Here is a 20,422-nt window from a genome sequence, read left to right as displayed (position 1 = left end):
CTTCAAACTCAGTGCCTCTTTGCTTGACATCATGGGAAAATCAAAATAAATCAGCCAAGACCTCAGAAAAACCATTGTAGACCTCCACAAGTCTGGTTCATCCTTGGGAGCAATTTCCAAACGCCTGAAGGTACCACGTTCATCTGTACAAACAATAGTACGCAAGTATAAACACCATGGGACCACGCAGCCGTCATACCACTCAGAAAGGAGATGCCTTCTGTGTCCTAGAGATTAGAGTTTGACCGATTATGATTTTTCAACGCCGATACCAATTTGTTGGAGGACAAAAAAAAAGCCGATACCGATTAATCGGCCGATTTAAAAACATAAATAAATATTTATTTATTTGTAATAATGACAATTACAACAATACTGAATGAACACTTATTTTAACTTAATATAATACATGAATAAAATAAATTTAGCCTCAAATAAATAATGAAACATGTTCAATTTGGTTTAAATAATGCAAAAACAAAGTGTTGGAGAAGAAAGTAAAAGTGCAATATGTTCCATGTAAGAAAGCTAACGTTTAAGTGCCTTGCTCAGAACATGGGAACATATGAAAGCTGGTGGTTCCTTTGATCATGAGTCTTCAATATTCCCAGGTAAGAAGTTTTAGGTTGTGGTGATTATAGGAATTATAGGACTATTTCTCTCTATACGATTTGTATTTCATATAGCTTTGACTATTGGATGTTCTTATAGGCACTTTAGTATTGCCAGTGTAACAGTATAGCTTCCGTCCCTCTCCTCGCTCCTACCTGGGCTCGAACCAGGAACACATCGACAACAGCCACCCTCGAAGCAGCGTTACCTATGCAGAGCAAGGGGAGCAACTACTCCAAGTCTCGAGTGACGTTTGAAACACTATTAGCGCGCACCCCGCTAACTAGCTAGCCATTTCACATCGGTTACACCAGCCTAATCTTGGGACTTGATAGGCTTGAAGTCATAAACAGCGCAATGATTTGCGAAGAGCTGCTGGCAAAACGCAAGAAAGTGCTGTTTGAATGAATGCTTACAAGCCTGCTGGTGCCTACCACCGCTCAGTCAGACTGCTTTATCAAATCATATCTTAATTATATTATAATATAAACACACAGAAATACGAGCCTTAGGTCATTAATATGGTCGAATCCGGAAACTGTCTCGAAAACAAAACGTTTTTTCTTTCAGTGAAATACGGAACCGTTCCGTATTTTATCGAACAGGTGGCATCTCTAAGTCTAAATATTCCTGTTACATTGCACAACCTTCAATGTTATGTCATAATTACGTAAAATTCTGGCAAATTAGTTCGCAACGAGCCAGGCGGCCCAAACCGTTGCACATACCCTGACTCTGCGTGCAATGAACGCAAGAGAAGTGACACAATTTCATGTTAGTAGGGCATATTAACTAAATATGCAGGTTAAAAGATATATACTTGTGTATTGATTTTAAAGAAAGGCATTGATGTTTATGGTTAGGTACATTGGTGCAACGACAGTGCTTTTTTTGCAAATGCTCTTGTTAAATCATCACCCGTTTGTCGAAGTAGGCTGTGATTCGAGTGACTAAATGGGGTCAGCCCTATAGAGTTTTGAATGTGGCTCAGTTGGTAGAGCATGGTGTTTGCCTCGCCAGGGTTGTGGGTTCGATTCCCACGGGGGGCCAGTAAGGGAAAATAAATGTATGAAATGTATGCATTCACTACTGTAAGTCGCTCTGGATAAGAGCGTCTGCTAAATGACAAAAATGTAAAAAAGGTAAAAAATTAGATGAGAAATTAACAGGAACCGCATCGATTATATGCAACGCAGGACACGTTAGATAAACTAGTAATATCATCAACCATGTGTAGTTACCTAGTGATTATGTTAAGATTTATAGTTTTTTTTATAAGATAAGTTTAATGCTAGCTAGCAACTTACCTTGGCTTCTTGCTGCCCTCGCGTAACAGGTAGTCAGCCTGCCATGCAGGCTCCTCGTGGAGTGCAATGTAAGGCAGGTGGTTAGAGCATTGGACTAGTAACCGGAAGGTATCAAAAACGAATCCCCGAATCCCCCCTGAACAAAGCAGTTAACCCCCGTTCCTAGGCCGTCATTGAACATAAGAATGTGTTCTTAATCTGACTTGCCTAGTTAAATAAAGGTGTAAAAAAGAATCGGAAAATCGGTGGCCAAAAATACCGATTGTTATGAAAACTTGAAATCGGCCCTAATTAATCGGCCATTCCGATTAATCGATTGACCTCTACTAGAGATGAACGTACTTTGGTGCGAAAAGTGCAAATCAATCCCAGAACAACAGCAAAGGACCTTGTGAAGATGCTGGAGGAAACGGGTACAAAAGTATCTATATCCACAGTAAAATGAGTCCTATATCAACATAACCTGAAAGACCGCTCATCAAGGAAGAAGCCACTGCTCCAAAACCGCTATAAAAAAGCCAGACTACGTTTGCAACTGCACATGGGGACAAAGATCGTACTTTTTGGAGAAATGTCCTCTGGTCTGATGAAACAAAAATAGAACTGTTTGGCCATAATGACCATAGTTATGTTTGGAGGAAAAAGGGGGACGCTTGCAAGCCGAAGAACACCATCCCATCTGTGAAGCATAGGGCTGGCATCATCAGGTTGTAGGGGTGCTTTGCTGCAGGAGGGACTGGTGCACTTCACAAAATAGATGGCTCCATGAGGAAGGAAAATTATGTGGATATGTTGAAGTAACCTCTCAAGACATCAGTCAGGAAGTTAAAGCTTGGTCGCAAATGGGTCTTCCAAATGGACAATGACCCCAAGCATACTTCCAAAGTTGTGGCAAAATGGCTTAAGGACAACAAAGTCAAGGCATTGGAGTGGCCATCACAAAGCCCTGATCTCAATCCTATAGAAAATTTGTGGGCAGAACTGAATAAGCATGTGCGAGCAAGGAGGCCTACAACCTGACTCAGTTACACCAGCTCTGTCAGGAGGAATGGGACAAAATTCACCCAACTTATTGTGGGAAGCTTGTGGAAGGTTACCCGAAACGTTTGACCCAAGTTAAACAATTTAAAGCCAAATACTACTTGAGTGTATGTAAACTTCTGACGCACTGGGAATGTGATGAAAGAAATTAATCACTCTCTCTACTATTATTCTGACATTTCACATTCTTAAAATAAGGTGGTGATCCTAACTGACCTAAGACAGGGAATTTTTACTAGGATTAAATGTCAACAATTGTGAAAAACTGAGTTTAAATGTATTTGGCTAAGGTGTATGTAAACTTTTGTCTTCAACTGTATCTGCTGCAGAGAGACGAGAGAGCTTGAAAATATGAGTTTTGATCAGTCTTGGAAATAAAAGCGCTGAAAACATTTTGGCTCACTATTTGTAAAGAAGAGGAAGAACAAACTATAGGATGAAAAATACCAGATTTTGATTTTGAAGTCATATATATATATATATCCCATAATAATATTGTGAATTAATATTGTGAATTTTTCTATTTTTCTATTTGTCACTATTTATGTCAGTTAGACACTGCTGATCTTTCCATGTTACTGTGTTTTATGGGTTGGGCTATATTATGATAACATTGTCGATGATTGATAGCCATTGTCTAAGATGACAATTGTGATGCAACAATGGTTTAGCTTATTTGAACTTGACTGATGCAGCGCAGTAAAGAACGGAGTCTTGCATTGCACAGCAGGGCAGCACACAAGTGACGTTCTCAGTAATTTGCCTATTCCTATTTGCTATAGCCTATTTCAATAAATATGTCCTATACAGAACGCAAGAGAGGAATGTAGGACAGACAGAGCAGAGAATTCCACCAAAGCAGCACAAAATGTCCAGAAAATATTGTTTTGTCTCTCTCTCTCTCTCTCTCTCTCTGTCATATACGTGGGCCTCAGGCTATAGCCTTATAGCCTAAACATTTTCATTGTTTTTTATAACGGACACTCCTTAACTATCTTGTCTAGTTGTTTTAAAAAACGTAGCCTATGTTCCCTTCTCTCTCCATTCGATACGTTAGGAATATGACTTTGGGCTATAGGCTACGCTTTCATTGTTTTATGCATGTCTTTCTCCCGCTCAAACAATGAACGTAACAGAGTTCCATGTCAAAAAGTTGTTTGAATAGCCTAAAAAAGTAAGGTAGCCAGGATAATAATAATAATGATGATGATGATGATGATGATGATGATGATGATGATGAGGGAACAAATCGTATTAATAGCCTATGAATGACAGTTTAAGCTTATTAAGAAATAAATGATCTATGCGGGCCTGGGAAAAACATTCCTCCATGCCAGGTTGAAGACCAAATGGCCAATAACCTATCCTCCTCCAAGGCCTATCATAAAAGCTTTAAGACACGTTAAAGTTATGAACAGTAGCATATTTCCCAAATAGTCTAGCCTGAGAAGGTGTGCCGAAGTTGACGCTTTCAAAAATAACAAGAATGAAAGTGTTTAGCCTAGGCATCGGTTATTCTCAGTCATAGCTTTATGAGAGAGAGGACAAACAATATTATTCATTCACCTTTATTTTGAGACATATAAAGCGATTATTATCCAGTTTTGAAGACCGTAGACTCCATGATTTATAACCTAATCAGACTGTCACGACTCCATGTGTGGCCATAATGGGGTCGGCCAATAGGGGCCGATAACATTTTATATCACAATGTTTTATGGGTACATATTCACGATGGGACAATGGTTGTCATCGCTCAACCCTACAGTGTTTACAATATGTTTTTAAATGCTGAAAAATATTTTATTACTCCTAAGGTTGGAATAATTAAAGTCCTGAGAACATATAGCAAAATTGTAATGCCATTTCTAGTACCATGGAATCCATAATTGTAGGGCACAATGTGATCATAGGTGTGAGAATGCAATTAAATAAATCTTTGTCACTGTGGGGCAATTCTTGTGCTGAATAAATGTACATACATATACACAGCAAATATCCATTTGACAAGGGGAAGATTAAAAATCATTGAAAAGTAAAATATATGGCTGTTATACAGTTATGGTGTTTAAAGGTGATGCTGTGTGTCTAATGCTGTGTGTCTGAGAGGTTAACAACACTCTGCTTCTACAGGGAGATGAGCTGCCAGGCCTCTAAGGTGTTCATCACCTCTGACTTGTGTGAGAACAAGTACCTGTGCTTCCTCGTGGAGTCCCACCAACAGCTCAGGTCAGGGAACACGTATCTTTGTTGCTTTCGGTGTCCTATCTCTGTCTTTCTTTCTCGCTCTCAGTAAATCACTCCCTCTCACATGTTGATTTGTTTATCTTCACAGATGTGTAAAATTCATTGAGAGCAACAATCCTTCCCAGCTTATCTTTGCGTCTGTTGCCACTATCCCTGCCAAAGACGCAGCACCGTTGCAGGTAAAGTCAATTTGACTAATTGCTTTGCGTTTCCCTTAGCGGTGGCAACGATTCTACGTCTCTCAGGACCCAATTGAGCTATTTTAGGCTAGATCTTAATCCTCTACTTATCAAAGGCATACTGTACTTTTATGATGGTCAAGGTCCTATCTTATTGACTGCTTTATTCTGCGTGTGTAAAATGGTGTGTTGCTGTGTCCATACAGTGTATTTGGAAAGTATACAGACCCCTTGACTTTTCCCACATTTTGTTACCTTACAGCCTTATTCTAAAATGTATTAAATCGTTTTCTTCCCCCTCATCAATCTACACACAATACCCCATAATGACCCAAAAATTGTTTTTAGATTTTTTTTGAAAATGTATAAAATAAAAAATAACTGAAATATTACATTTACATTTACATTTTAGTCATTTAGCAGACGCTCTTATCCAGAGCGACTTACAGTAGTGAATGCATACATTTTTTTCTTCCCATACTGGTCCCCCGTGGGAAGCGAACCCACAACCCTGGCGTTGCAAACACCATGCTCTACCAACTGAGCCACACGGCTCAATAGACGTTTGGAAAGAAGCAGAACTCGCATAAGTATTCAGACCCTTTACTCAGTACTTTGCTGAAACAGCCTTTGGCAGTGATTACAGCATTGAGTCTTCTTAGGTATGATGCTACAAACTTGGCACTCCTTTATTTGGGGAGTTTCTCCTATTTTTCTCTGCGGATCCTCTCAAACTCTCTCAGGTTGGATGGGGAGCGTCGCTGCACAGCTATTTTCAGATCTCTCCAGAGATGTTCGATCTTGTTAAAGTCCAAGCTCTGGCTGGGCCACTCAAGGACATTGAGACTTGTCTCGAAGCTACTCCTGAATTGTCTTGGCTGTGTGCTTAGGGTTGTTGTCCTGTTGGAAGGTGAAGCTTCGTCCCAGTCTGAGGTCCTGAGCGCTCTGGAGCAGGTTTTCATCAAGGCTCTCTCTGTACTTTTCTCAGTTCATCTTTCCCTTGATCTTGACTAGTCTCCCAGTCCCTGCCGCTGAAAAACATTCCCACAGGATGATGCTGCCACAACCATGCTTCACAGTAGGGATGGTTCCAGGTTTCCTCCAGATTTGATGCTTGGCATTCAGGCCAAAGAGTTCAATCTTGGTTTTATCAGACCAGATGGAGTGGTGGAGTGCTGCAGAGATGGGAGAACCTTCAGAAGGAAAACCACCTCCACAGAGGAACTCTGGAGCTCTGTCAGTGACCATCAGGTTCTTGGTCACCTCCCTAACCAAGGCCCTTCTCCCCTGATTGCTCTAAGAAGAGTCTTGGTTCCAAACTTTATCCATTTAAGAATGATGGAGGCCACTGTGTTCTTGGGGACCTTCAATGCTGCAGACGTACCCTTCCCTAGATCTGTGCTTCGACACAATCCTGTCTTGGAGCTCTACGGACAATTCCTTCTACCTAATGGCTTGGTTTTTGCTCTGACATGCACTGTCAACTGTGAGACCTTGTATAGGCAGGTGTATGCCTTTGCAAATCATGTCCAATCAATTGAATTTACCACAGGTGGACTCCAATCAGGATGATCAATGGAAACCGAATGCACCTGAGCTCAATTTAGTCTCATAGCAAAGGGTCTGAAATACCTTATTTAATTTAGTATTTTTTACATTTGCAAAAAATTATATAAACTTGTTTTTGCTTTGTCATTAGGGGATTTTGTGTGTATTGATAAAAAAATATATATTTAATCCATTTTAGAATAAGGCTGTAATGTAACAAAATGTTGAAAAAGTCAACGGGTCTGAATACTTTAAGAATACACTATGTGCTTGTGTACTATGTTATTACATGATTATTACATGATTGGTTTGGTCTCATCTCAAACTGTTATTTTTCCTCTCAGGATATAGATGCCATGCTAGTTCTGGAAGCCAATGGAAGCTTGGTTCTGTACACTGGAGTGACGAGGGTAACGAGAAAGCAGAGCTCACGCTGTTTAAATGTGTTTATTGGTCAAGTTCAAATGGTAAAATGTGTTCTGTCCACAGGTGAGCAAGGTGTTTGTTCCTGGCCTCCTGTCTCCCACCTTCAGCCTGTCCAACCACGTAACCCACCTGAGTACCCCCATGGACAGTGTGAGCACTCCCGCCAAGGCCACAGGGAGACACATAGGAAGACTAGAGGAGGTACCACTGACACCTGAGACAGGGGTGTATATCTATTGGGTTGGTTATTAGAATGATAAGTGCAATTGCAATGAATGCATCAAAATAATTAAGCTGCTGTCATGGAAATTAAGTCAGATTGCTATGACAGAGTATAACTAACCACCAAACTGAAAGCAGGTAGTTACTGGTAATGGAAATGGTGCAATCTCAATATGAATTACAGTGAAGAACTGCTGTCCCTCCATTGACAGTAGAGTGAAGCTGCAGTATTAGTCTGCAGTAGACCAGCCAGTGACTAATGGAGACTATATAATGGATCCTGATCAATACTCTAATTAGATTTAAACTTCAGACTGTGTGACGTCTGTTTTCTAAGGATATAGATTGGGACAAACGAACAGTAGATGAATCAATTTAATATATGTTGTATTCATTACAGAATTGCTTTAGAAGGTAGAGCTGAAGTGTATGGATTAGTTCCCCTAACTTGCCACAAATTATCTTGATTGTGTCTATACATCCTGGGTAGCTGAGTTCTTCTTTGCCCCTCCTCCACTCCCTTCTTGTTGGCCAGGTGGCCATGCCCTCCCCTGTATCAGAGCTGAGGGGCACCACCAAGCACCACGAGACCTCCTGGCTGGGCGACTACACCTTTCAACAGTCTGTACCCTACATCCACGCCCTCAGAGACCCCGTCAGCAGCAGAGTCACCCTGGTGTGTGTGTGTGTGTGTGTGTGTGTGTGTGTGTGTGTGTGTGTGTGTGTGTGTGTGTGTGTGTGTGTGTGTGTGTGTGTGTGTGTGTGTGTATTGATATGAGTGAAAGGTGAGGGTATAATGAGTTTGAGTCTGGCTGGTTGGTATGTGAGTACTTAGACCTCCAGGGGTGAATGTTTTTTAAACGGACACCAATTGAACAGCTTAATTTGATGAATTGGAATGGAGAAAAGCTCAGCCTGTGTACAGAACTGAGCACCAAAGGCCTGTCAGTATGGTTACTGGGTCCAATAAGGTTACAATTCTCTTGGTGGACATTGCTACCTACAGGGGCAGTTTTGTCAAGACCGGTAAAGACATGCCGCTCAGCCAAGGGACCTTTTTCTCTCAGACCTGTCAGTCATTTTCAAGCCCTTTTGAGAGAGCCCCTCTTGACTGAGATGTTTATTTTTTTAAAGATTTTAACTGTCAAAGTCCAACTGCATATGTTATGACATGTCATATTGATTAGATTTTTTTATCCCTTGATGTCATCTATGTCAAATGATTTAATTGATCAAAGCTTTCAAGAGTTGACTGAAAGGTAGCGTGTAGACATCTCTAACTTATGGTGAAATTATCTATATCCCTCTGATTCATATGTTATTTTTTTTGTAGGAGCTAAGCAACGGCACAATGCTGAGGATAACTATCCCTGAAATTGCTACCTCAGAGCTGGGTAAGTTTTAACCCGACAATGTGCAAAACCAATGTGCGTGACAAGATATTGTGTATTGGATTAGGTGTCTCACACAGCTGAGTCATCCAGCGTTGATGGCCTGAAAATTGGGTTTAAGTGCTGCCAGCCTCCCGCTGTCACATTGACGTAAACCTAAGGGGACCCCACCCCACTGTTCCTCGCTCGTACTTACACACTCACCATTCCCCAACACACACTTGACATCCCCCACCCCACCCGCTCTCATTTCTCCTGGCATGCCACATGACGTACACACACAGTGACTATATACATTCCATTCTATCTGGGTAAGCCACAGCATTACGAAGGCATCACCACAGCAGCTACTCCACGCCAGGCAGTTGTAGTTGCTGTTTGTTATGTTGGGATTCCCATGCCCTTATTCAGCCAAAGATTGGATTGGGCCCTGGAGTGTCGATTCTCCAGCTCAGTTGGGCGGGGGATGCTCTGGAACATGTTGATGAGGATGGAAAGGAGGGATGGGGGAATAGATGAGAGGGAGAGATTATTCTGCTCCGTTCCTATCCTGCTCTGTAGTGCTGGTATATAATGGAAGTCTGTGTTCAGGTATATTATTGCTTAAGCATAAGACCATTTCTGTACCTGTCAGTAAGTGGGTATATTAACCTTGGTTCCTTGCATTTGTGTGTGAAGAGTCTGTGACAGTAATATCTAAAGCTAGGTACTTTTTTTTGTAAATGACTTTATGTATGGCGACCTATACTGAAACATGCACGATTCACACGTCTTTCCGGTGGTGACATTTGAGCCTCTGCTGACGCAGCCTTATCCGCCAGTACATGCATGTACTGTAAAACATGCTGTGGCTCATCTTTCTACCCAGCTGTAGATAAGTGTAATAGCGTATCATTTTACACTGTAATTGAGGAAATGGAGCACTCGGGTGTACCGGTATTTGCCTTACAACCCTAATTGGCTTTTTGTGCGTTTTTTAAGGTCTCTGTCTTTGTTTAAACCATGAACTTTCTACTCTTTGATCCCACATCTTTTGTTTTGTGAAACCACTACTGATTACAGCGTAGTGTTGTTCCCAGTTCCCACATATTAGTGCCTAATTGATCCAAAAGCCAGGACTTCTCAGTCTAATGAAATGGCATTTCTCCTGCTCTGCCTTGACCTTTTTGGAGTTTGTTGTCCAATTAGAGATTGCGGGTGGAGTTAATTACCTGTCTGATTGGGTGGACCTGGGAGACGACACGGACACTAATCACAGACTTTCGTGTAATTTGATGTCAATGTAGGAACAATGAACATATGTACTGAACAAAAATATAAACACAACATGCAACAAGTTAAAATCAGTCACTTAAAATAAATTCATTTGGCCTTAATCTATGGATTTCACATGACTGGGAATACAGATATGCATCTGTTGGTCACAGATGCCTTTAAAAATAAAAAGGGGGCATGGATTAGAAAAACAGCAGTATCTGGTGTGACCACCATTTTCCTCATGCAGAGTGACACATCTCCTTCGCGTAGAGTTGATCAGGTTGTTGATTGCGGCCTGTGGAATGTTGTCCCACTCCTCTTCAATGGCTGTGAGAAGTTGCTGGATATTGGCGGGAACTGGAACATGCTGTCATACTTGTTGATTCAGAGCATCGCAAACAAGCTCAATGGGTGACATTTCTGGTGAGTATACAGGCCATGGGAAGAACTGGGCCATTTTCAGCTTCCAGGAATTGTGTACAGATCCTTGCGACATGGGGCCTTGCATGAACATGCTAAAACATGAGGTGATGGCGGCAGATGAATGGCATGACAATGGGCCTCAGGATCTCGTTACGGTATCTTTGTTTGAAATTGCCATCGATAAAATACAATTGTGTTCGTTGTCCGTAGCTTATGCCTACCCATACCATAACCCCACCATGGGGCACACATCCGCAAACCGCTCGTCCACATGACGCCATACACGTGGTCTGCTGTTGTGAGGCCAGTTGGACGTACTGCCAAATTCTCTAAAAACAATGTTGGAGGAGGCAGCTTATGTTAGAGAAATGAACATTACATTCTCTGGTAACAGCTCTGGAGGACATTCTTGCAGCCAGCATGCCAATTGCACGCTCCCTCAAAACTTGAGACATCTGTTGTGTTGTTTGACAAACCGGCACATTTTAGAGTGGCCTTTTATAAAGCTCCTTTCTGTGTTTGCAAACATTGTTGCACGAGGGCAATGTGCACAAGGTGGTGGCAGAACACAGGGGAGTTCTTATAGAACACCAGCAACATAAAAAAAAAAGCCTATTGAGTGCATTTCACACTACTTTAGGATTCTAATAGGATTTTAAGGCTTGTATGAATGTCCTGCCTAAAATAATGTTTGTCATCGCATATTAATTGCATTATACTTAAACACTTCAACCAGTAAAATGGCTCTTTGGCTGGCTTTTGCTACAGCCTATATCAATGACTGTTAGCATTCTAGCTAACAACTGCTGCATCCTAAATGGTTATTTAACAAAGATCACAACCAAATATAGTCTTAGCGACTGTTAAAGAAGGAATCAAAACATAATTTGTAAGCATGTGAGAACCCCCAAAAAGGTGTTTTGTTTAGAAGTAATAAAAAAGGTAAATCTAGGCCATGTTGAATGGGCTCAGATGGTGATTGCTTTCTTACTGCAGCCAAGAGTCGCGCGCATCTGTGCGTGACATCAGTGTGTTATGAATTGTAAAGGGGTCAATCCACCCTAGCACAAGGTGGCTGCTGTTTAAGCTGCTTCTAGATATGCCACACATGTCAGGTGGCTGGATTGTCTTGGCTAAAGAGAAATGCTCACTAACTGGGAGGTAAACAAATTTGTGCACAACATTTGAGAGATCTAAGCCTTTTTGCATATGGAACTTTTCTGTGAAATTTTATTTCAACTCGTGAAACATGGGACCAACACTTTACATGTTGCGTTTATATTTTTTGTTCAGTGTAGATACATTTTTTTTAACCACGCCACTTTAATAAAACAAAATAACAGTTATACATATCAGCACAAGTTTGATACATACAATTGTACATTTTCTGTGTGAAATGGATGTAATTGTGCACCGTCTTACATATGCTTCCTCATCCCCCTCGTGTCCGTAGTGAGGAAGTGCCTCCAGGCGGTGCGCTTCATTCTGCCCAAGGAAACGGCCATGAAGGTGCTGATAAAGTGGTACAACATCTACAACGCCCCCGGGGGGCCCAGCGCACACCTGGAGTGGAACCTGTTTGTCACCTGCTTCATGACTCTCATGGGCTACAACACAGAGCGGCTGGGCTGGACACGCAACGTGAGTCGCCTTGGCAAAGGTGCTGTCATTCACAGGAGAGGGAGTCTTAAAGTAGACATAGTGCAGAGCCCGTTAGGAGGATAGTCTTACTGCGTTTACATTTACATTTAAGTCATTTAGCAGACGCTCTTATCCAGAGCGACTTACAAATTGGTGCATTCACCTATAATATCCAGTAGAACAACCACTTTACAATAGTGCATCTAAATCTTTTAAGGGGGGGGGGGGGGGGGTTAGAAGGATTACTTTATCCTATCCCAGGTATTCCTTAAAGAGGTGGGGTTTCAGGTGTCTCCGGAAGGTGGTGATTGACTCCGCTGTCCTGGCGTCGTGAGGGAGCTTGTTCCACCATTGGGGTGCCAGAGCAGCGAACAGTTTTGACTGGGCTGAGCGGGAACTGTGCTTCCTCAGAGGTAGGGAGGCGAGCAGGCCAGAGGTGGATGAACGCAGTGCCCTTGTTTGGGTGTAGGGCCTGATCAGAGCCTGAAGGTACGGAGGTGCCGTTCCCCTCACAGCTCCGTAGGCAAGCACCATGGTCTTGTAGCGGATGCAAGCTTCAACTGGAAGCCAGTGGAGAGAGCGGAGGAGCGGGGTGACGTGAGAGAACTTGGGAAGGTTGAACACCAGACGGGCTGCGGCGTTCTGGATGAGTTGTAGGGGTTTGATGGCACAGGCAGGGAGCCCAGCCAACAGCGAGTTGCAGTAATCCAGACGGGAGATGACAAGTGCCTGGATTAGGACCTGCGCCGCTTCCTGTGTGAGGCAGGGTCGTACTCTGCGAATGTTGTAGAGCATGAACCTACAGGATCGGGTCACCGCCTTGATGTTAGTGGAGAACGACAGGGTGTTGTCCAGGATCACGCCAAGGTTCTTAGCACTCTGGGAGGAGGACACAAGGGAGTTGTCAACCGTGATGGCGAAATCATGGAATGGGCAGTCCTTCCCCGGGAGGAAGAGCAGCTCCGTCTTGCCGAGGTTCAGCTTGAGGTGGTGATCCGTCATCCACACTGATATGTCTGCCAGACATGCAGAGATGCGATTCGCCACCTGGTTGTCAGAAGGGGGAAAGGAGAAGATTAATTGTGTGTCGTCTGCATAGCAATGATAGGAGAGCCCGTGTGAGGATATGACAGAGCCAAGTGACTTGGTGTATAGCGAGAATAGGAGAGGGCCTAGAACAGAGCCCTGGGGGACGCCAGTGGTGAGAGCACGTGGTGCGGAGACAGATTCTCGCCACGCCACCTGGTAGGAGCGACCTGTCAGGTAGGACGCAATCCAAGCGAGGGCCGCGCCGGAGATGCCCAGCTCGGAGAGGGTGGAGAGGAGGATCTGATGGTTCACAGTATCAAAGGCAGCAGATAGGTCTAGAAGGATGAGAGCAGAGGAGAGAGAGTTAGCTTTAGCAGTGCGGAGAGCCTCCGTGACAGAGAAGAGCAGTCTCAGTTGAATGCCCAGTCTTGAAACCTGACTGATTAGGATCAAGAAGGTCGTTCTGAGAGAGATAGCAGGAGAGCTGGCCAAGGACGGCACGTTCAAGAGTTTTGGAGAGAAAAGAAAGAAGGGATACTGGTCTGTAGTTGTTGACATCGGAGGGATCGAGTGTAGGTTTTTTCAGAAGGGGTGCAACTCTCGCTCTCTTGAAGACGGAAGGGACGTAGCCAGCGGTCAAGGATGAGTTGATGAGCGAGGTGAGGTAGGGGAGAAGGTCTCCGGAAATGGTCTGGAGAAGAGAGGAGGGGATAGGGTCAAGTGGGCAGGTTGTTGGGCGGCCGGCCGTCACAAGACGCGAGATTTCATCTGGAGAGAGAGGGGAGAAAGAGGTCAAAGCACAGGGTAGGGCAGTGTGAGCAGGACCAGCGGTGTCGCTTGACTTAGCAAACGAGGATCGGATGTCGTCAACCTTCTTTTCAAAATGGTTGACGAAGTCATCCGCAGTGAGGGAGGAGGGGGGGAGGGGGAGGAGGATTCAGGAGGGAGGAGAAGGTAGCAAAAAGCTTCCTAGGGTTAGAGGCAGATGCTTGGAATTTAGAGTGGTAGAAAGTGGCTTTAGCAGCAGAGACAGAAGAGGAAAATGTAGAGAGGAGGGAGTGAAAGGATGCCAGGTCCGCAGGGAGGCGAGTTTTCCTCCATTTCCGCTCGGCTGCCCGGAGCCCTGTTCTGTGAGCTCGCAGTGAGTCGTCGAGCCACGGAGCAGGAGGGGAGGACCGAGCCGGCCTGGAGGATAGGGGACAGAGAAAATCAAAGGATGCAGAGAGGGAGGAGAGGAGGGTTGAGGAGGCAGAATCAGGAGATAGGTTGGAGAAGGTTTGAGCAGAGGGAAGAGATGATAGGATGGAAGAGGAGAGAGTGGTGATCCATGTTTCCGTCAGCGCCAGGAAGTCTAGGGACTGGAGGGTAGCATAGGCTGAGATGAACTCAGCCTTGTTGGCCGCAGACCGGCAGTTCCAGAGGCTGCCGGAGACCTGGAACTCCACGTGGGTCGTGCGCGCTGGGACCACCAGGTTAGAGTGGCAGCGGCCACGCGGTGTGGAGCGTTTGTATGGCCTGTGCAGAGGGGAGAGAACAGGGATAGACAGACACATAGTTGACAAGCTACAGAAGAGGCTACGCTAATGCAAAGGAGATTGGAATGACAAGTGGACTACACGTCTCGAATGTTCAGAAAGTTAAGCTTACGTTGCAAAAAAATCTTATTGACTAAAATGACACAGTACTGCTGGCTGGTGGAGTAGGCTAGCTAGCAGTGGCTGCGTTGTTGACTTTGTTTGAACGTGTAGCTGGCTAGGTGTAGCTGGCTAGGTGACCTCAATAGTTTCAGTACTACACCTTGTCATGATACAAAAGCAACTTTGTAGCTAGCTAACATAACACTAATCAAGACGTTCCTTTGTAATGTATTTAGTTTCTACAGTGTTACTCGTCGGTAATAGTTGGCTGGGTTTGGAAAAATGGCGTCGCGGGGGACGGCAATAGCTGGCTAGCTAACCTCGGTAATTACTAAACTACACAATTATCAAGCTATGACAAAGACAACTATGTAGCTAGCTAGCCAACACTGCACCAGTCAAATCGTTCCGTTGTAAAGTATTAGTATCTACAGCGCTGCTAGTCGGTAACGGTTGGCTAGCTGTTGGCTAGCTAGCTAGCAGTGGGTTAATGATGACTAGGTGTGTTGACTACGTCTGGCGTCGCGGCTGGCTAGTTACTAATAATTACTCTAAACTACACAATTATCTTAGATGCAAAGACAGCAAAGACAACTATGTACTGAATGCACAGTCTATACACAAGTACACAGAAGTGCCTCAATCTAGGTCTTACTGATGTCACCAAAGCCTGCACATCTCTGAAATCCAGACATAGAGACTAAGCCACAAATGGTAGGTTGGCAAGGCAACACAGGAAGGACCTATGTTGTTTATCAGATGGTTAATTGGTCTGTAGCCCTACCATGTTCTTGACCTTTGTGTTCCCCCCCACAGCTCCATTTTGAAGTGCCCCTCTCTCCTGTGATTGCACCAAAGAAGGCCCGGCCTTCGGACACAGGGTCTGATGAGGTAGGTACGGGTTACCCCGTTGACCATGCTTTACGTGGAAAGCATAAGACAATTCATGTTACTCTCAAGCTCTGAATCCAGACAGAGGCTAAAAGGAGGAAGCGATGAGGTCATCTTATGAGTGAATTCGCTTTTCTGTCATGCATAATAAGAATTTCAGTAATATGTTGAGTTCATATACAGGCATCTACTTTGAAATGGTTGAAATCTGCTCCAAGTGCACTGTTATTTATAGATATATAAAAAAATGAAAGTATTGAAGATGAGGGTTAGGTTGATAAATAACCTGTAGTCCTTCTATCCTTCATCCGTTTGCCTTGTGCATTATTAATTAATGTGGAATGTTAGTGGTGTTGTGGAGGGAAAGTGGCGCTGTGCTGTAGCATGGAATCCTGGCAGGGGTCATGGCCCAGGGTCAAGGGTGCACAGTCGAAATGGGGAGGTGTCGTGTAGAGTTCACCCTCTGGCTGAGAGCTGTTACTTAAGAAAGGAAGTGCATGTTGGGAAACTGCTGAATCAGACCAGGCACAAATATTGGTCCTTAACCCACTGACCTTTTTGTGTGTGTGGCTTTGGGCCCTGTTTCTGTGTATGCATTTAATTTAAGTGTGAGTGTTTCTGTGTGGCTTTGTGCGTGTGTCTATGCATATAATCCACCAGGACTGGGACTACATGTGGTGCTCAGACTACCACAGACAGGTGGTGTTCAGGCATGCGTGTGGTGCTGTGAGTCTGGAGTCCACCGACACCTCTGGCTGTGAAGAGTCTCTGTCTTCCACCCCTGCCCTGCGTCTAGACCCCTCTGCCCCACTCTTCCCCCACATCCCAGCCCTGTTCTACGTGCTGCACTTGCTCTATGAGGAGCTGAAGCTGGACGAGCTGCAGAGGAGCGGGGGGCGATCACTGGTGGGCCTTCTGCAACAGCTAGCCAGGTACTGGTGCTCCGTCTTCACAATCTAGGTTAACGCTCTTAAATAATCTTGGAAACCCATAAATAAAACCTTGCGTAATTGCGTCAGATGCTCGATTAGGTTCTGGGGAGATGAGAAAAGAAAATATACTAATGAGACTAGTGAAGGTCCCCCTTCCCTAAACGTAAACTCTCAGCCAAAGTATGCGCCAAATGTTCCCTCTCCCTCTGAAATTCAAAAGATGTGAAATCGTAATTTGTCCAAAATAATAATTGAACAAAGTTCCTCGTTAGTTGTCGCATCCCACAGTCTATTGACAGACACCTAGATAACATCCTGTCCGCGAGAGAATTACTCTCAAATGACTCCAGTTAAATGTTGTGGATTTATTATTGTCACTCGGATAGCGATGGCCATTCAGAGGCGAACTTAAGCGACAGGTCGCAGGTGAATCTTTTCAATTCAGCTATTCAATTCAGAATGAACACAACAATTTCATAAAGCTGTTAAACATTTAAATGGAGAAGTATGTCCAATGAGTCACTGCTCAATACAACCTGATGAGTTTGGACTCTCCTAAAATGTTAATATTACCAGGATAACATTTTTTTATTAAAACGGTTTCAAGTGTGTCAAGTGGCCTCGTCAACAGTCCCATTTTACATTTTAAAAGAAGAGCTGAAGTGGGAGAATCAACTGGCACTTGAATTGCTTAGTGCTTATTTGGGCCTTGTTTTATTGTCCTGGTCATTTAGTATTACCAGGCTGGTTGACACAACAGTTGGTGCTTCAGCCAATTAATAATTGTGTTCATTGTCATTGCCATACATACTGTACAAAGAGATACAGTAGCTAAACCAAAGCACAGACCAATCTGGCAACCAGGCTAGGCCGGTACCGTAATGACCTCACTACATCTAACCCAGCCTGAAACCCCCACGTTAGTACTCGAAGTTTACGTGGGTGTTCGCTTAGTCATAGTTCTGATTGGTTTATCTGCTTCTGGTTGTGTTTAGCTGTTTAAGTGCTTCACTATGAGGGTAGAGCAGGTTGGGTATTAAAAGTATTGATTCAATGGCTCAGGTTAGATGAACAGCCCCTCTTATGACCTGCTAATTGTTGTACTGTTTATTAAAAGGGATCTGCAGCTGGAGGAGTATATCGATCTGTACTGGCGAGATTACCCCTCATTCATCACCACATTCAAGGAGTCCTGCATCATAGATCAGGGTAAGAGGCAAATCAACCTCTAAAGCGTGTGTAGTTCCCTCTGCTTACGTAGAAGAGAGGGCATGTCTACCACTTTTTTTTCATTTTCCTGATATTGATTGAAAGGATGGTCTGACTGAGTGATAAGGACAGGTGTGTCTGTAGTCGCAGAGCCTGTTGTGACACTTTAAATGACAGTCTCCGTGGCCCCTCTCTCTCCTGCAGCCCAGATGGAGCAGATGCTGCGTCCGTCCTTCCTGAGGGCGGAGCCTCCGTGTGTGTTCAGCTGGCTCAGCAGCTGTCTGAGGGGAGAGGAGGTAGCACCCTTCCCCTACCTGCCCGGCATCTGTGAGAGGACCAAACTACTGGTGCTGGTATGCTATCATCGTCTATCTTTTCTATCTTTGCCTCATGATGACAAGGGAAATTGATGGAACCATTTATCGCTAGAGATATGTATACAATACAGTTATTTTCTCAAGAGAATGGCCATGCAGGTGGGCGTTTTAGAGTTGGGTTGCGATATAGACATCTCCAATAGGGGGTGCCACAGACAACTGAAAACCCGACTAGGCTATTACTATTTAAGTTGTCCTTGGTGTGGTGTGAGGAGTTCATGTTTCTGTTCAAACATGATTTCCCAATTAAAAGGGGTCATCAAGCATTGGCACACACACACACACGCGCGCACACACACACACACACACACACACACACACACACACACTGCTTAAATGTCAAAGGGCTATGATATAGGGCTTCATGCCAATCAGAGAGAGGGGGAGAGAAAGGCATTTTGCCTATTCGTAAAGACTAGGGACGTGCATCTCTCCTTTCCTTTGATTCGATGGGCATCTACATACAGTTGAAGTTGGAAGTTTACATACACTTAGGTTGGAGTCATTAACTCGTTTTTCAACCACTCCACAAATGTCTTGTTTACAAACTATAGTTTTGGCAAGTCGGTTAGGACATATACTTCGTGCATGACACAAGTCATTTTTCCAACAATTGTTTACAAACTTAGAGTGAATTATATCACAATTCCAGTGGGTCAGAAGTTTACATACACTAAGTTGGCTGTGCCTTTAAACAGTTTGGAAAATTCCAGAAAATGATGTCATGGCTTTAGAAGCTTCTGATAGGCTAATTGACATAATTTGAGTCAATTGGAGGTATACCTGTGGATGTATTTCAAGGCCTACCTTCAAACTCGGTGCCTCTTTGCTTGACATCATGGGAAAATCAAAAATCAGCCAAGACCTCAGAAAAAATTGTAGACCTCCACAAGTCTGGTTCATCCTTGGGAGCAATTTCCAAACGCATGGAGGTACCACGTTCAAAACAAAGTTTATTTGTCACGTCTGCCGAATACAACAGGTGTAGACCTTACAGTGAAATGCTTACTTACAGGCTCTAACCAATAGTGCAACAAAGGTGTTAGGTGTACAGTAGGTAAGTAAAGAAATAAAACAACAGTAAAAAGACAGGCTATATACAGTAGCGAGGCTATAAAAGTAGCGAGACAACATACAGACACCGGTTAGTCAGGCTGATTGAGGTAGTATGTACATGTAGATATGGTTAAAGTGACTATGCATATATGAAGAACAGAGAGTAGCAGTAGCGTAAAAGAGGGGTTGGCGGGTGGTGGGTGGCGGGGCACAATGCAGATAGCCCGGTTAGCCAATGTGCCAAAGGCCAAACAATTGCTGTACCAGGCAGTGATGCAACCAGTCAGGATGCTCTTGATGTTGCAGCTGTAGAACCTTTTGAGGATCTGAGGACCCATGCCAAATCTTTTTAGTTTCCTGAGGGGGAATAGGCTTTGTCGTGCCCTCTTCACGACTGTCTTGGTGTGTTTGGACCATTCTAGTTTGTTGTTGATGTGGACACCAAGGAACTTGAACTTTCATCTGGACAAACAATAGTGCGCAAGTATAAACACCATGGGACCACGCAGCCGTCATACCGCTCAGGAAGGATACGTGTTCTGTCTCCTAGAGAAGAACACCGTCCCAACCCTGAAGCACGGGGGTGGCAGTATCATGTTGTGGGGGTGCTTTGCTGCAGGAGGGACTGGTGCACTTCACAAAATAGATGGTGTCGGGAGGGAGGAAATTTATGTGGATATATTGAAGCAACCTCTCAAGACATCAGTCAGGAAGTTAAAGCTTGGTCACAAATGGATCTTCCAAATGGACAATGACCCCAAGCATACTTCCAAAGTTGTGGCAAAATGGCCTAAGGACAACAAAGTCAAGGTATTGGAGTGGCCATCACAAAGCCCTGACCTCAATCATATAGGACATTTTGTGGGCAGAACTGAAAAGCGTGTATGAGCAAGGAGGCCTACAAACCTGACTCAGTTACACCAGCTCTGTCAGGAGGAATGGGACAAAATTCACCCAACTTATTGTGGGAAGCTTGTGGAAGGCTACCTGAAACGTT

General features: G+C 44.0%; 1 protein-coding gene across 3 annotated transcripts in view; it reads left to right on the top strand.

The window, feature by feature from the left end:
- LOC115153320 (anaphase-promoting complex subunit 1) overlaps window positions 1-20,422 on the top strand; it is a 65,867-nt gene that overhangs the window by 11,431 nt on the left and 34,014 nt on the right. For all 3 annotated transcript variants that reach the window (XM_029698642.1, XM_029698643.1, XM_029698641.1), the window contains exons 12-22: window positions 5,094-5,189; window positions 5,296-5,386; window positions 7,279-7,344; window positions 7,424-7,561; window positions 8,118-8,258; window positions 8,916-8,976; window positions 12,107-12,294; window positions 15,777-15,851; window positions 16,512-16,783; window positions 17,901-17,992; window positions 18,197-18,345. In XM_029698642.1, the coding sequence (XP_029554502.1) occupies window positions 5,094-5,189; window positions 5,296-5,386; window positions 7,279-7,344; window positions 7,424-7,561; window positions 8,118-8,258; window positions 8,916-8,976; window positions 12,107-12,294; window positions 15,777-15,851; window positions 16,512-16,783; window positions 17,901-17,992; window positions 18,197-18,345 (1,369 nt within the window). The remainder of the gene's footprint in view (window positions 1-5,093; window positions 5,190-5,295; window positions 5,387-7,278; window positions 7,345-7,423; window positions 7,562-8,117; window positions 8,259-8,915; window positions 8,977-12,106; window positions 12,295-15,776; window positions 15,852-16,511; window positions 16,784-17,900; window positions 17,993-18,196; window positions 18,346-20,422) is intronic.

This window comes from Salmo trutta, chromosome 18 (assembly GCF_901001165.1).
Source record: "Salmo trutta chromosome 18, fSalTru1.1, whole genome shotgun sequence".
Lineage (NCBI taxonomy): Eukaryota > Metazoa > Chordata > Actinopteri > Salmoniformes > Salmonidae > Salmo > Salmo trutta.
The sequence above is the reverse complement of the archived record's forward strand: the minus strand, read 5'-3'. Positions and strand labels throughout refer to the sequence as shown.